General features: G+C 35.0%; 1 protein-coding gene and 1 pseudogene across 2 annotated transcripts in view; both read right to left on the reverse strand.

The window, feature by feature from the left end:
* Positions 1 to 743: 743 nt before the first annotated feature.
* Positions 744 to 14,024, reverse strand: LOC132341521 (DNA excision repair protein ERCC-6-like 2; annotated as a pseudogene).
* LOC132341520 (DNA excision repair protein ERCC-6-like 2) overlaps positions 4,051 to 15,096 on the reverse strand; it is a 50,359-nt gene continuing 39,313 nt past the window's right edge. Inside the window, exon 18 of one of the 2 annotated variants that reach the window (XM_059873132.1) lies at positions 4,051 to 4,213. In XM_059873132.1, coding sequence (XP_059729115.1) covers positions 4,163 to 4,213 — 51 coding nt within the window. In that variant the 3' untranslated portion in view covers positions 4,051 to 4,162. Of the gene's footprint in view, positions 4,214 to 13,892; positions 14,035 to 15,096 lie in introns of those variants that run through there. The other variant, XM_059873133.1, reaches the window with a different exon arrangement.

Raw genomic sequence — 15,096 nt, forward strand, 5'->3', positions numbered from 1 at the left:
ATACTAATGCTTACAAAAATCAAAAATTAGGGTTAAGGCTTCCAGAGCAACATGAAGCCCTGGTCTCTTCTAGTTAATGCGTTACAAGGTACTCTTCACATGGTGCCGTAGCACTGAAAAATGTGACAGACTACTTGGCAAATGAGATATGACATTGAGTATCTTACACCCTTCCAATCTGGGAAGTATAGTTTTCATCTGGAAGTTTTATTACATCCAGCATTATACATGTAAGATGATAACCTGTCAAGATGTTGAAATTCCTTTTCACATATACACTGTACTGCATATTTCTAACACATACTGTGCTGCATATTCTCTGACAAAGACATGACAGAAGTCTATAGAAAAAGGGAGATGAAAGTGTAATGAGATGAAATTTGACGCCTAAAGTAATTTAATGAGAAAGATAAAATAAAAAAACCTGGTAGTTCACATCAACCAAGCTGAGAAACTCACTTTTATAGGATACTGTGAAGATTTCAAAAGTCCACAGCTTCAGACACTGAGCAAAATCATGGAGGATGGGAATCCATCAAAAGCTACTAGACACAAAGACATCATCCCTGTCTCAGGAAGTGCACCTTACAAAATATATACAGTATCATTGTCAAATCCTGTTATCTCTAAAATTGTGTTGAGATGACTGCTGATGTCCAAATTTAAGTAAAGGGAAAAAATTACTTGGTACTTCTGTTGAGTCGAGGAATATAATCAGAATCAAAGAAAGTAGAGTACACTCAGAAAATTCTAAAAAATTTTAATATAAAACCAATATATATCATAGGTTATAACATACAGTACCTATGCACGACTACGCATATATGTACTATACATGGCATATGTAATTGCATACATATTCACTTGTAAATAATTACTTGTAAAATGTAATTCTGTATTACTATAAATATGAATTCATCACTTTACCTTTAATTTCATGGAATTACCGTATTTTGTGGCATAATGCAGTCAAAGTTCAAATAAAAGTTATAGTGTAACTTATTTAGAAAACTTTCATTTTACTACACTACAAGATTTAGCAGTGGATGGCTCATCTCAATCATCTGCACTGTATTTTTTCCACAAAAAAGTTTCATTTCTTTTCCAAAGAGAACTTTCACACACTTCTCTCTCTTCTGTCATTACAGAATGAGGGGCTCTTTCACAAAGCTTCTCTATGACTGCTATATCTGTGAGCTTTCTGAGGCTGTCCTCATTCTGTTCATTCAGCATATCCCAGAAATCTTTTGGTCTACCCTTTGATTTTTCTGCTTGTCCTGAAGAGAATGTCCTTGGTGATCCTGTAGACCCATTTTCATCATTTCTGAAGATTTCATCGAGAATAGAGGTATCTCCAAGTAAGTCCACAAAAGAATTTTTCTTGCAAATCTGAGCTTTTCTCTCTCCATTTTCTGACCGAGACACGGATCTTTCCTTTGGCAGCTGTGTTTCTTCTGAGTCTTGCTGTCCTCCACAACTTTTTACAGGCAGCACCTCAATTATTTCTGATTTACTGCTTAATGAGTCAGATGCCATAAAATCCTTGAATGCCTGACTGTTTCTTCTTTGGATATGTTGAGTAGCAATAGTGGGCGATTGTTTATATTTTGCATCAGCAAACATATCTTGCAAGTAGGAGTCCTTGTGAAGCTGTTCTGCTTCTCCTTTATGGCCCTCCCAGGTCTGTGTTTCTGTAGTTCCACTCAGAAGTAGTCCTTTAGCTGATGAAGGTTTAGACTCAGATCTTCCAAAATTAACTGTGGATTTTCTTTTTCTGGAGTGTATTGTACCCAGTTCACTTTTCTCACAATTATGTGAAGCTTCTGCTGATATTTGATGTGAGAAGAAAGACTCCATCTCTGGATGCTTGGAAACATAGAATTCCTTCAACATTTTCTGCCTGGTTTCTGATGTAGCTTTTGCAATGTGTTCTGCAAGGTCCTTCACTGATCCCATATTAAAGTGAGATACCATTTCCTCAAATTGTCTCCTGTAATTATCAAGAAAGAAAAATGAGTTATGCTGACACCCTTAACAAGGGGGTGGGGGAAACAGGGAGGAAATAGTTGTTCCAAGTCCTTTTAAAAAAGACTGGTTAAACAAAAATTGGATAAATGCATGCAAGGAGACATTGTCCACATCATCCTACCCAGTGAATTATGGAATATTTGTTTCTGCTAAAAAGCCAACCTCTAATTAAAACAGATCACTCTAGTTGAGTGATTAGCAATCCCATTTTGGAGAAAAGATATGAAATGTCACCTTTCCTGTTATGAGGGCTCCAAAAGGCAGTAAGATTTAACCCTGTCTGCCTCAAATACCACTTGACTGGGTAGCTCCAATCACTTGAGTGTGGTGACTGCAGACAGCTTCCCACTCTGCCCTACAATTACAACAAACTGAGGCATGTAATTATCCTCATTCACACCATGGCGCATCCACATGTACTACAAAGTCTAAGTGCATGCCAGGTGCTAACAAATAACCTGCTCAATGCTCAGCTTTTTGCCAGATATGGCTTTAGGATCTTAGAATAACAGCCTTAGTCACTTCACCACCTTTGAAAATTTCACCTCAATAGATTTTTCATAACTAATTACTATTTTGAGCATTTTTAGAATGAAGGGTTCTCCTTTACCTGCATAATAAATATTTATAATTTTCAGTGTCTATAATAGTCAAACAACCTGACAATTACTGTCACTTTGACAATAACAGTATGGATAACTGAAACCAGCTAGAGGATACGACAGCTTCTGAATGTTTATGGGCATTACCTAGATACCAACTTTCATATAGTAATTTACTTGTCTCAAGGCAAATTGAAAACATTTACCAAATACCTGTTCTATAGGTTTGCTTAGTTAGCTACAGCTTTCCACTTTCTATTTCCACAAACCACCAGCCTATTTTTATTGAATTTCTATCTACATAACAAGGGAAATTAATATTTGAACTAATAACAGTAATCATTTGGGAAAACAGAAAACAAGGAAACAAAAAATCATTTTCCCTTCAAAAATAACGGGGGGGGAAGCATTAAAAGAGATACTGAAAAATACTGAGCCCCATGCTAGAAAAGAAACATGAAGCCCATTTTTTTTAACAGCCATTCAATTCAAGTGATGAGATTTGGGCAAAATCAGTAGGCAGTCAGAAGCTAATGTTATAAAATGGCTCCTTTCTATACAGTTTAAACACTGTTTTGTAGTAGCCCATGACGCACGTAATACGAACGCTCATAGTGATGACATCTACAGAGTTATGTAATATATGACCATTGAATCAACACGTTCAAATAACTTGTGGATTCAATTAATTTTATCAATTACAGTACTATAGAGTAGTGTGAGTCGAAGTTTCCCACTAATTCCTCTCTTGCCATAGAAAATAACAGTATTGCCTGAGCAGGGCTGAAACAAAGACAAATGCAACTACTCAAAAGAAAGTTTGTTTCAACCTTAGAATTTTACTTCCACCTCACCAAAATAGTCTCACCTGCGTATTCCTTTGGGTGTCCTTCCAATCAAGAAGGTGCTTGAACCTACTCTGTGTACTTTTTTGCTTCTCTGGGTCACAGGATGTGTAACATACAGATGATGTTGCTTACTGTTCTTCAACACTTCTTGCCTTTCCATAACAACTCTGTTCTCTGAAGTATTGTCTTCTGGAACTTTGTAATTTTTCTTAAGAAAAAGGAGACATTGAAGTCATTAGAACAACTGTGCCTCTGATGTAACAATGCACCCAATTACACCAAATTCTGTCCTTTGTAACTAGCATTACTAGACTGAACACTAGGATTGGGATTTAGAGCTGAAATGCAGACTCCCTGCTCAGTCGCAAAATTCCAGGGACATTGAAGGGAAGTCCTGGTTCTCTGACATCTTGCACAAAAATATGAACCTATTTAAACGTGAGTTATTTTTCTGAAATTCTCACTAATTCTCACCAAAATTTCCTCTTTGCCAAAACATGGCTGCTTAGTGATATCCACAGTCTCCCCACAAACACTACTTTAGAGATTAAATAACAAATTGCATTCACACCTTGTCATCTGCTGTTCAAAATCTGTTTTCATATCTACACTGTTTTTTCTCACTGTTTTTCTACTTGATCCATTTCCTTTATTTTCACGGGCTGTTCGTAACGTTCTTGAGCTCTAGGATTTCACATGTGTTCTCACTCCACTACTTTGGTAAGTAACCTCAAACTAGCATACAGAGAGAGATGTTAATATTACAGAACCAACAGGCATAAATTTTCACTCTAAGATAAGTGTACAGCTCCAAAGACCAAAGTTTTACTTCACCATTATGTTGCTCTACACGACACTGAAACCCCACCCCAAATAAGATAAAAAACCCTATTCTCCCAATAATAGTATAATCCTAGTAACAAAATTAAGACTGAATTAGTAGACGTTATCTACAGGATAAATATTGTACAGTTCTCTTGCTGGTTCCATATACATTTGTTAACTTTTTTACTTGGAAAATGTATTTTCAAAAATATTTTCAAAAATATTTATTTTTATGGATTTTTTGCATGAAAAATACTTACAATATTCTGATCTCACTATGATAAGACAGACTATTTTTCACTCTATTAGGAAATCAGGGCTGTATAATTTAATTCAAGAAAGCATAACTTGCATAGACTACAAGGCAAACCATGTAAATGCCTGTCTTAAAGTTATGTTAAACTCCCATAAATGTACATCAGTCTACCTCTCATTAAACAAGGCCGAAGTATATAAGGCAGTAATACTTTGGTTTACACATCTGTTCAAACACAGAAGATTTTTAATATCTTTGGGAAAAAAGCCAAATGTTGTAAACACACTGAAAGTCATAAAATTACTTGTCTTTGCAAAGAACCACATTTAATGTTGGAAGTATTATTAATTGCATATAAATGCACAAAAGGCAATACTGAGTTCTGGAAGCATAAAAATTTAGGTACACTGCACCACCCAAAAGAAAATCAAAATACCACCAAACACATACAAAGAGCATATCTTCTTCTACTTAAATAAGTTGTTTAAAGGTGGGGCTTTTTTAACTCATGGCAGAAATAGTTACTGTAAAAAAGTTATTGCAAGAACTGCAGGAGCGAATTCCAGTGAAAGTCTGCAGCCATTGTGAGTTACTCTTGAAAAACCTCCCAGCTCCCCAGAGCAAAAGCAATTGATTACATGATACCCAGTAAGACTGAAACGGCAAACATTTTAGAAAGCCCAACATCCAGCTCCTAAATCCAAGAACTTATTTAAAAAAAAAACCAAAACATTTTTTTAATAAAACAAAAACACTTAGTTTTTTTAGATGTCTCCATGTTTGTTAAAGGTCAAATCTGATGTTTATTACTCCGAATGACACAATGTGAGAGGGTCTGTGTATAAGTAAGATTTGAAAAATGAAATGAAAATATTCTATCTTTCTATTAGCATTACTATCAAAAAGTGAAAACTTCAGACAATATTCCAGTAGTGTCAATATTCTACACTATTTTGCTTTCTTTTGAATTTGAATTCCTGTATGGCCCTCCTAAATTAATTCATCTCACGGCCAGTTTCTTTTCAATTATCTTTCAATATTTGCCCTCTGAATCACTGATCTCATAATGAAAATTTCTTTTCAACAGCTTTCTGTATTTTTCTGCTCCTCAAGCCCTTTCACTGACAAATTACTGTGTCCACACTCCTTGCTTCTACATGGAATGCCATGTGTATAGTGCTGGTCATATTCACACAAATTATCACACTTATCACATGCATAAGCCAATCTCATAATCTCTCTTCAAAGCAAGACTGAAATCAAGACAACTTGATTCAGCTAGAAGCCTCTGACTCTTGTTCAGCTACAGACACTAGCACATTTAATCTGCTTCTACTATTGAATGTCACACTCTGTATGACATTCAACATGTCATATTAGGATACTGTACAATGGAATAATAAAAGAAACAAAAATCCTTCTGTATGCTGTATGTTAAAAGAATATTGACAGAGAAATGACAGCAATAGGGGAAATCTTTACTAAATATTTAAATGCATTAAACACAATATGCCTTTGAAGTGCATGTTATAAAATTTCTAAGGATCAAAGTGGAAAATTTCACTTAAACTTGACCAATACTTTTTTGTCATCTGACAAATTATATTTGTCTATATTGAATTACCTGTAACACCATTATACATTCCTGTTTTCACAAACGTAAGGGGGAGGGGCATGAGATGCAGCAAAATAATTACATTGACATCAAAGATAAAAAATTTTGATTGAATTACTGAATGCAGTATTTTTACTACTTTATTAAACTTTGTCTACTTCCATTATGCCAAGAAAGCCTTCACAACAAGTCCAAAAGAAATGCACACTTTATTTACTTTCAAAGACATGCAAGACAAAGACCATGCAAGTGGTTTAGCAGAAGGCAGTGTTTTTTAATTGAAAAAATGAAATGAGAAAAAGTTACACTCCAGAAATATCTAACTAAATGCAAAAGTAAAGTTAATAAAAGTACAATTAAGAGAAATTATGAAGTGCTACTGTGAACTATGGAAAAACCCACAAAACTGTAGTCAGTCCTTCCTGCCTTACCCTTGTTCTCTTCCCCTATTCCCCCTTGATCTACTACACTTAAGACACTTTTTATATATTGCAATGGGAAAGAAGATTAAGTATTTGTTCGGAAAATGGTTTCTGAAGTATTCAGAAAACTCAGAGATTCTTACTACAATGGAAAAATACTTCAAAGAAAGCCCCTTTCATGTTCCATTTAGTCTATGATGGTTTCGATCCCTTCTTCTTTTGTTATATAATTCTCTTACTCTTGAAAGTATATATTGAGTTTTGCATACCTATAATGAGTTTTGATCTCTTTGAATTATATATTACCTAATGCAGCGATCAAGAGTGTAGCAAAAATGCTAGACTATCTGCACACTAAGTGTCACAGATTAAATTTAAGGGAAGCACTCTTCAAGAAGAATGAACACAGGCATCAAGCAAAAATTTAAGTGCTACAACGCAGCAGTAATACCTACTTCAACTTTCCATCTTGAATCTACAACTCTTGGACCTGTTAGCTCTGTATGGCAATCTGTCTCCTGATGCCTAATTACAGCAGTTATTTAAAACTAGTATACACATACCAAATAAAATTTTGGTCTATCTTCGATAGTACTAAACTTCAGTATCTGTCCTTCTTGTAACACACATAAAGAGGCAGCTCTATACTCTGGAGCAATGAATTCTACTCCACGTATATGCATCATCTGACATGACTGAGATGATTGGACACTTTAAAGACACTAAATTCCTTTTCTTTAGTCCCTTCAAGCAAGGCAAAGAATGTATTTTCAAAAATACAATCAATGTTTCATTTTTTTAAATACAGCAAGATGAAAAAGCATGGGAGAGTAAGTGGGCAGAAGCTGGGAGTAAGATTAAGCAGAACTGTGTAATGTCCGTGGCAATTTGTTAAGAAACCAGACTTAGAGGTTAATTAACATCCTTCAGATGCCTGAGGCAGAAGCTGAAAATCTTTGCATAATTATTCTTCAGCCACAGTTGCACCATGTTCAAGCATCTTCCTCTTTTTTAGTACCTCATTACCCAAAGTATCCCTGCAGTAACTCTTTTGCCAGATACTAACTTCCAGTCATCAATAAACCCTCTGACGTGCCCCCAGTGTTATAAGACTTTTCTCCTTAGGTATGCATGAATCCACTGCTGTCAGATATCCAGGATACTTATCGTTGCACAGTTTCATTATTTACATTTCTACAACAAAAATAGCCTTCTAAAATGCCTGGTTGCCTTGCAGTCACCCAAAAAACAGAAAAGAAAGAAACAGTAAATTCAGTATGTCTAATCTCTTGAAATACATCTTACAACAAATAACAAACCATTATGCCATATCTTAATTTATATTTTCCCACTTCCTACAAACCTTGAGAAAACACATGACTTTTCCAATACATTGAGAGTTGAATTTGGTTTTGGATGACTGCTATTAATTTGCTATTCCACTGCCTTTATCTACACACACTACAATTCTAATTTATTTCAACTAATCTTTTTCCCCTTTGCAGCTTTTCCTTGTGGTTTTTTGGTCTGCTTTGGAGGTTTTTGTTGGATTGGGTCTTTTCTCCCTGGCAATTTTTCTGATCATATATATTAATTATTATGACCCTTCTATATGCTTTTCTTGAACATATGCTATTGCTACATATTATTTTTATTTTACCAATGTTTCTCAGCTGTCAAGACATACACAAAGTACCAAGAAATGTTTGATACCTGACGGTCCATTCTTGGTCTCGTTTCCTTCTCTCTTCTACAGAGACTGATAGGGTAGTTTGAGTTGGAAGGGACCTTTTAAAGTCCATCTAGTACATATACATGTCACACAAGAATTTCTTCCTACATTATTCTGTAGGTCAAGGAAGATAAATTGTAATAGTAAATTGTAATAAATTTCATGCAGCTTCTTTAAAAATGAGGTCCACAGAGTTAAGACAAAAAATACAATTAGCAAAAAAAAAAAAGTATCTACTTTCACCTGAATTTTAAATAAACTAGAATTACTTTTCTACTTGCAAGGAACACACTACTGAACAAACTGTACTTCAGAGACTTATGGTGAGTTATAATTTCCAGTTTGAAATGAGCCTAAATCTTACAATATTTCAGAATAATTTTTGATGTGGACATTAGTTTTTCCTTTGAATTTGGCCTTTTTAATGGAAAAGCAGTCTCTCAATAAATGCATCTGCTGTTTAAAAAAAATAAAGCTGAAGAATGAGAATTACAAAAAATGTATAGTCAACAGTCAATACCTTAATTGTCTTAGAAAATGAAGCTAATCTACATTAACCTTTTAGAATATTTCAGGGTAACTATATTTATATCAAGCTTTCTGAGTTAAACAAAGTATGCTGGCTATGATTACAAGGGTATCTAATATTTGAATGCATCCCAGCAGACTAACAGCAGAAATATTTTTCAAGTTATAAAAACTTTTAAGATTTGTCATATATCCAAATTACACCTCCAAAATATTTTGCCAGCACCAAGACCCCAGCAGAATTAAATCTGATAAAATTACACAAATTTTAGAGTAATATGGAGTCATATCCCCATGCATGTCACATGTAGCTTTACTGCATAAACAAAATGAGACAAGGACATTCAATAAACTCTAATCTTTTGCTTGGAGAATTGACTACTATATCAATTGAGAACAGATTGCATCCTCTCTATTTCACATTTACTTGTGTCTGTTTCTTCTACAATCAGGTAACAAAGCAAGAATTTCTCATTAGGACCAATCTTAAGTTTTTGAATCTTAAAGTAACTCCTGTAAGACATACTACTGTCTTTCACCAAAAAGCTGACCTTCAATCAATATACTTATTACTGTTGAGAATGAGAGGAGATACTCAGCCTGTCTCAGAATTCAAAGCTTAAGGTAATTGTTTATTCCAGCAGAAGTTGTGGACTTGCAGCCATCTTCCTCCACCCTTGCATCCTTCCGTCAAAGAGTAGCAAAAAAAAGGCCATGCACATACATCATAATGAAAACCCTACACAAGCTTCAAAGAATGCCACATATTAAGTCACTACATTATAAAAACACAACCAAAAGTGGAATAGTGGAATGGTTAATTCCATTGCAAACTGAACCAGTAAACTCAATAAAAGCAGCATTACAGGCCAATCATTTGGGAACAATAACTTTAAAGCTGAGTATTTCCCCATCCTAGAAGAGCAAGACCAAAGGCATGTTATCTCCCAAAAGCCTACTCTTTGTAAACAACTATCTAAACTTGTTGAATCTGAAAGCTGTGCAAACACACTGCATTCAGAGTTCCTACAACTGATAGAAAGTCTTTGTTTAAATAATCTACAAAATGTCAGTGTAATTCAAATAAGATAGAGTTCTTAATGACACAACTTTTGTATTTACAGTATTTTCAACAGTACTTAAATCTGCATTGGAGATACAAAGGGCATGTTTTTTCCTAGGCTGACAGCATGCTTAGTTTTCTCATTTACACCACATTGCAATAACATAAAGAGGGGTTTACCATTAATCCAGGTTTTACTACAAAGCATCTCGTTATTTCTCTGTCAAACACTGGCAATAGTGCCAAATGTCTGTCATCCAATTCAGGGGATTAAGTCTTCCTTTATAGTGCAATTCTTGTACAAATTTATAAAAATACAGATAAAGTTTCTTAGAGCTGGTCACAGTCTATATTTTGGCCTGAATTCATGCTGCAGAGGTTGAATATGACAGCTGGCAGGAAGCTGAGGGGAGAATACATCCTCCCCCTTTTCAGTACCACATTTCTGTTGCCATAGTGATTAATCCTCAATTGAATGGCTGTCTTTGTACATTTCTTTTCAGTAAAACTTTAAGTAAACTTAAGTTGAAAACATGCATTTGACAGAAAAAAAGACTTTACATATTCAACAGGTATAGTACAAGTTCTTGTGACTAATACTTTTCCATATATTAGTAAGTGCAAACTTGCTCTAACATGGGACATCATTAGTTTTTCAAATAAGTTACTATGTCCTGTTCCCATCTTCTGTCTTTTTTGTGAAACCTCCAAGCTTTCTCCAAAGACTTCCCCATGCTCACACAGCCAAATCCCCTCCACACCCTGGACTCCTACTGAAGAAATACTACACAAATTCAGCTGTATAAGAACTAGAGAAAGTTTATCCCAGACTTCCATACTGTGCAAAACATTTAACGTAAGTTGGTTTTGCCAGTTAACACAGAAATTAATTAGAAAATTTATTAGGAAATGCAGTCATTTACTTCAGAATAGACTAGAAACATTAGAAGAACATATTTAAATCTTCCCTTTAGGAGATTTCTCTTTCTTACGGTAGCTAAGAAAAAGATTCATGAATAGAAGCTTCAGTGCAAGTTACCAAAAACCCAAGGACGTAAAAAGCTTCTGCACTGAAATCAGGTTGCTTTGGAACCTGGACCCCACCAAGAAAATAAAACATCTAAAAATACTTAGCAGATGACTAAGGCCTTACAGAGTTTGTTAACACTTCCTTTCTTCCCTCAAAATTAATGTCAGAATAATTTTGAGCAAAGTATCACATTAATTACTCAAGACTTTTCTTTCTCTCTGAAAGGCTGAAGTAAATGTAGGTCTGCTCTGAAAATTACAGTCTGCCTTTCCAAGTCCACCATGTACAATCTACAAATTAACTTCACACTTTTGCTTTAAGAAGCTTTTGTTTTCCATATGATTCTTTCTGTGGTTACACAAAATAGTTATTCCTGGTTTTCATCTATGTTCTTAACACAGTGATGTGATAATAGCAATCTTCAATTTGTTTAATGAAAACACAATGTTTAAAATGTTTATTAGCACAAGACCTGAATTTCAACTCAAGTGTAGAACAGAGTGCTCAATGTCATCAAATCAGGCTAAACTGAACAAAAATAATCCCAGAAAAAAACAAGTTATTTATTCCAGTAGATTAACTTGCAATACAATTTTCCACATTTGTATATAATAGACTAGAAAACCCTTCCTATGAATAATCTTCAGCGAAGCAGAGCACCAAGTGTGTTTTGTCATCATGTAATAGCTCTCACTAATCTTTACTGGACTGGCCATGTGCCACAATGAATGACATGCATTTTCTACCTCAAGATGTTTACTGTAGCCTTATGCGATTCTCTGTGCATCACGGCAACACAAATAGAAAAAAAAACCTCATTTTTTAACACTCATAACTTCTTAGCAAAGATTATAAGTAGCATGAGATCTCAAACTGCACAGAGACACACCTGTCTACTCTCTGTGAGACTTAGGTTCTGGGACATGCAAGCAAAGTTTACAACTATAAAGGAAGATGAGATGTACTATTAACCTATTATACAGTGTAATCCATATCTCCAAAATTTCTTCAGAAACAGCTGTCTGCCACACTTTTGCATTGAACAGAAATCCCCAGCTTTGTTTTGATTACTGAGGCTCTAAACACCTCCAAGTATTGACACATCAGTTCCTTCTGCATGAGCAGCACCTATCAGAAACAGCAACTCTTTGAGGGAAGATTGTCATACTGTTCTGAGCTTCATCAAAAGAAGTGGGGTCAAGGCAGGTGAGTCTGTCCCTCTGCTCTCAGTGCAGAGAAAAGTGACAAATATGAGTGGAGGGATGGAACACCTCTCCTGTCAGGAAAGGCTGAGAGACTTGGAGTTATTTAGCCTGAAGAAGAGAAGACTCTGAAGAGAACTTACTTGACCCTTCAGTACTTAACAGGGGTCTGTAAGAAAGATGGAAAAAGAGTTTTTAGCAGGGCCTGGTTTTGATCTAGATAAGACATAAGGAAGAAAGCTTTATGACAGTGAAGATTGTAAAATACTGCAGCTGGTCAGGTTGGATATGGCTCTAAGCAACCTGATCTAATTGAAGATGTCCCTGCTGACTGGAGGGAGTCTGAAGTAGATGAACTTTAAGGGTCATACTCTACAGGTCTTACGTATTTTCTTCTCAAAATCTACAGCAACACTGACAGTGGCAAGCCATGGTCAAATACAGATAATCTTCAAACAAAGGATAATTACATTTAATACAGGAACTATTAGTATGACAGTATTTTCATTATAATTCTAATTCTAAGCATTTTGCATTTAAGACATATCATGCTACGTCTGTCAAAAAAACTCCAGTTAATCTTAGTCTTTAAAGTACTTCACTCATCAAACTTACAAAATAAACTATAAATTAACCTCCACTGCTGCAGATGACTATTTATGAAAATCCATTCTGTAACATCTGGACAATGTCTTTCTTCACGGAGAACGCTGCTTCAACTCTCCTAACGCCTAGAGCATCTTCTTCTGTTTTTATGCAATCCCATGGACTTCTGTGATACAGTGAACACGTTCTACAACCCATCACGTGATAAAATACTTTTCCACATATGTTTGCTGCTACTAGTATCATACACAGACTTTCCCTTATTCAGGTGCTAGACACGATTTATTTTGACTAATGATATTCAATCAGATTATGGTTTATTCTCTTGTTTGTACAATTAATGCATAGTTTACACTGTTACATTTATTAGTTCTGGATTTTATCTCACCTTTCACAGCTGCTAAGTTGTGAGAGAGGTATCATGAGGTCCTGTTTTTGTTTCTTGATGGCAAACTTTATATTCTGGTTGCCGCTACCAAACTGTGTTTTTCGGAGTCACACAGTACTTATGGAAATACAGACCAAACAAGCACTCAGTACTACAAATGTGAACATTCTAGCTAAACTAGTCACTTAGCAAAATTCCTTTAAAAACCATATATAGACATTATAACTCCCCTCCCCATCAGCTCTGGGGAAAGAAGAGTAAAAGGCTCTGCAGCCTTGAATCCAGGATTGTTACGGTACCTGGAGAACAAGGAAAGCAAGAAAAAAAAAATAGGAGCAAGATCTATTTCTCATAAAAAGAATCAAAGTTTTGTCTCCTTAAGCCTTCAGAGGTACAGAACAATAGCAGATTAAAATAATATGTTCTACCTGTTCAGAGAAAAGGTAGCTAGGATGTACAAATACTAGGCCAGGTAAAATTAAGAACAGACTGATAACAGACATATTACTGGATAAAAAAATAAGCTCAATTGAAGCCTACAGTTTAAAAGGTTAAGAGAGACATGACTGAGAACTAAACTAGTGCCAACTGTGCAAATTTAATACTGGCCTTCTAAACTCAAGGAAAGAAAATATCACCAAGATGGGAGGTAAGAAAAGGTGTTCAAGTCTTTCACTTTTTTTATAACCAATTTAAAAACAAGTTTGTTAGTTACTTATGCTCTTAGGATGTTCTACATACCTTCAGTTATTTTTTGAGGAACAAGACTTGCTGTCTCCCATACCTTCTAACTTGGCTCTCAAGGATCTTCTTCCCATGCAACCTCTCTCACTTTCAAAGAGACCTCACAGGTTGTGCAGCCTGCTCCAGCTTTAAGCAGTTACTACAACTTAAGCAACCACATTAGTCTCCATGACTCAACAATAAATGAAGCACCAGTAAACCTAATTTATACTTTTAGGTACTACAGGTAGACAACCAAGAAGAAGACATTGTTTTATACTGCTTTCTAACAACTTATTTTTTCTGTAACTCATATTCACATAATTTCCATAAATTGGCTACTGAAACTAAAGACCTTAACCTAGGTTCTAAAAGTTCAAAAGAAGTAGTGAATCCAAAATATGATTAGGTGGCTAGTCAATAGCAAGAAGTCAACATGTCAATGTTCTTGCAAGGGGTTTTCTTTATTAACTGCTTTAGCTTATTATAATATTGCTTATTATCCCTATAATTCCAGATTTCTATGTAAGCATAGAATGTCACTCTTCCACCAAGATTTGTAGGATTTTGTATTTCCCAATCTACAACTCATCCAATTCAACAGAATACTTATAGTTTTTCAAACTTCTTGAACCCCTTTCACAGAGATATAAATCGTTGCTTGGAAAATTTATTTGAAATTTATTACATCTTATTAGAAAATATAAAAGAAAATAGAAAAGTATTATTACAGACTGCCCACTGAGTGAAACTGTAAAGCAGGAAGACAGAGTTGGCATAGGTAAAATGAACACATGGGACACAAATGAGCACCAAGGACATTATACTTCTTGGTCTTGAGCAGACTGCCTGTGAAATGAAAATAACCTTTCTTGTTTGCTTCTACTTAGAAATAAAACAATATGATTAGCTGTGGTAAGAAGGGATGTAAATATTATCAGAGCATAAATATTATTTGGATGCCTTTATGATGCTATCACATAAAGATTCAGCCTAAACACTGTAAAAAAAGCTTCTAATTAAGAATCTAATAAAATTGATAACCACAGCCAACAGAAAGAGCTACACAACAGTTTCTGAGAAATTATTAACCAAGGGCACTTGAAATCTACATTAATAAGGAATTTCAAAATTTCTGACAAAACTATCAGTTTCCAATTAACATTCCAACATTTAAAACTGTAATTTCATTTACTTAAAACAACTACGGAAATTTAAATGACTCTGC

This window comes from Haemorhous mexicanus, chromosome Z (genome assembly GCF_027477595.1).
Source record: "Haemorhous mexicanus isolate bHaeMex1 chromosome Z, bHaeMex1.pri, whole genome shotgun sequence".
NCBI classification, from domain to species: domain Eukaryota; kingdom Metazoa; phylum Chordata; class Aves; order Passeriformes; family Fringillidae; genus Haemorhous; species Haemorhous mexicanus.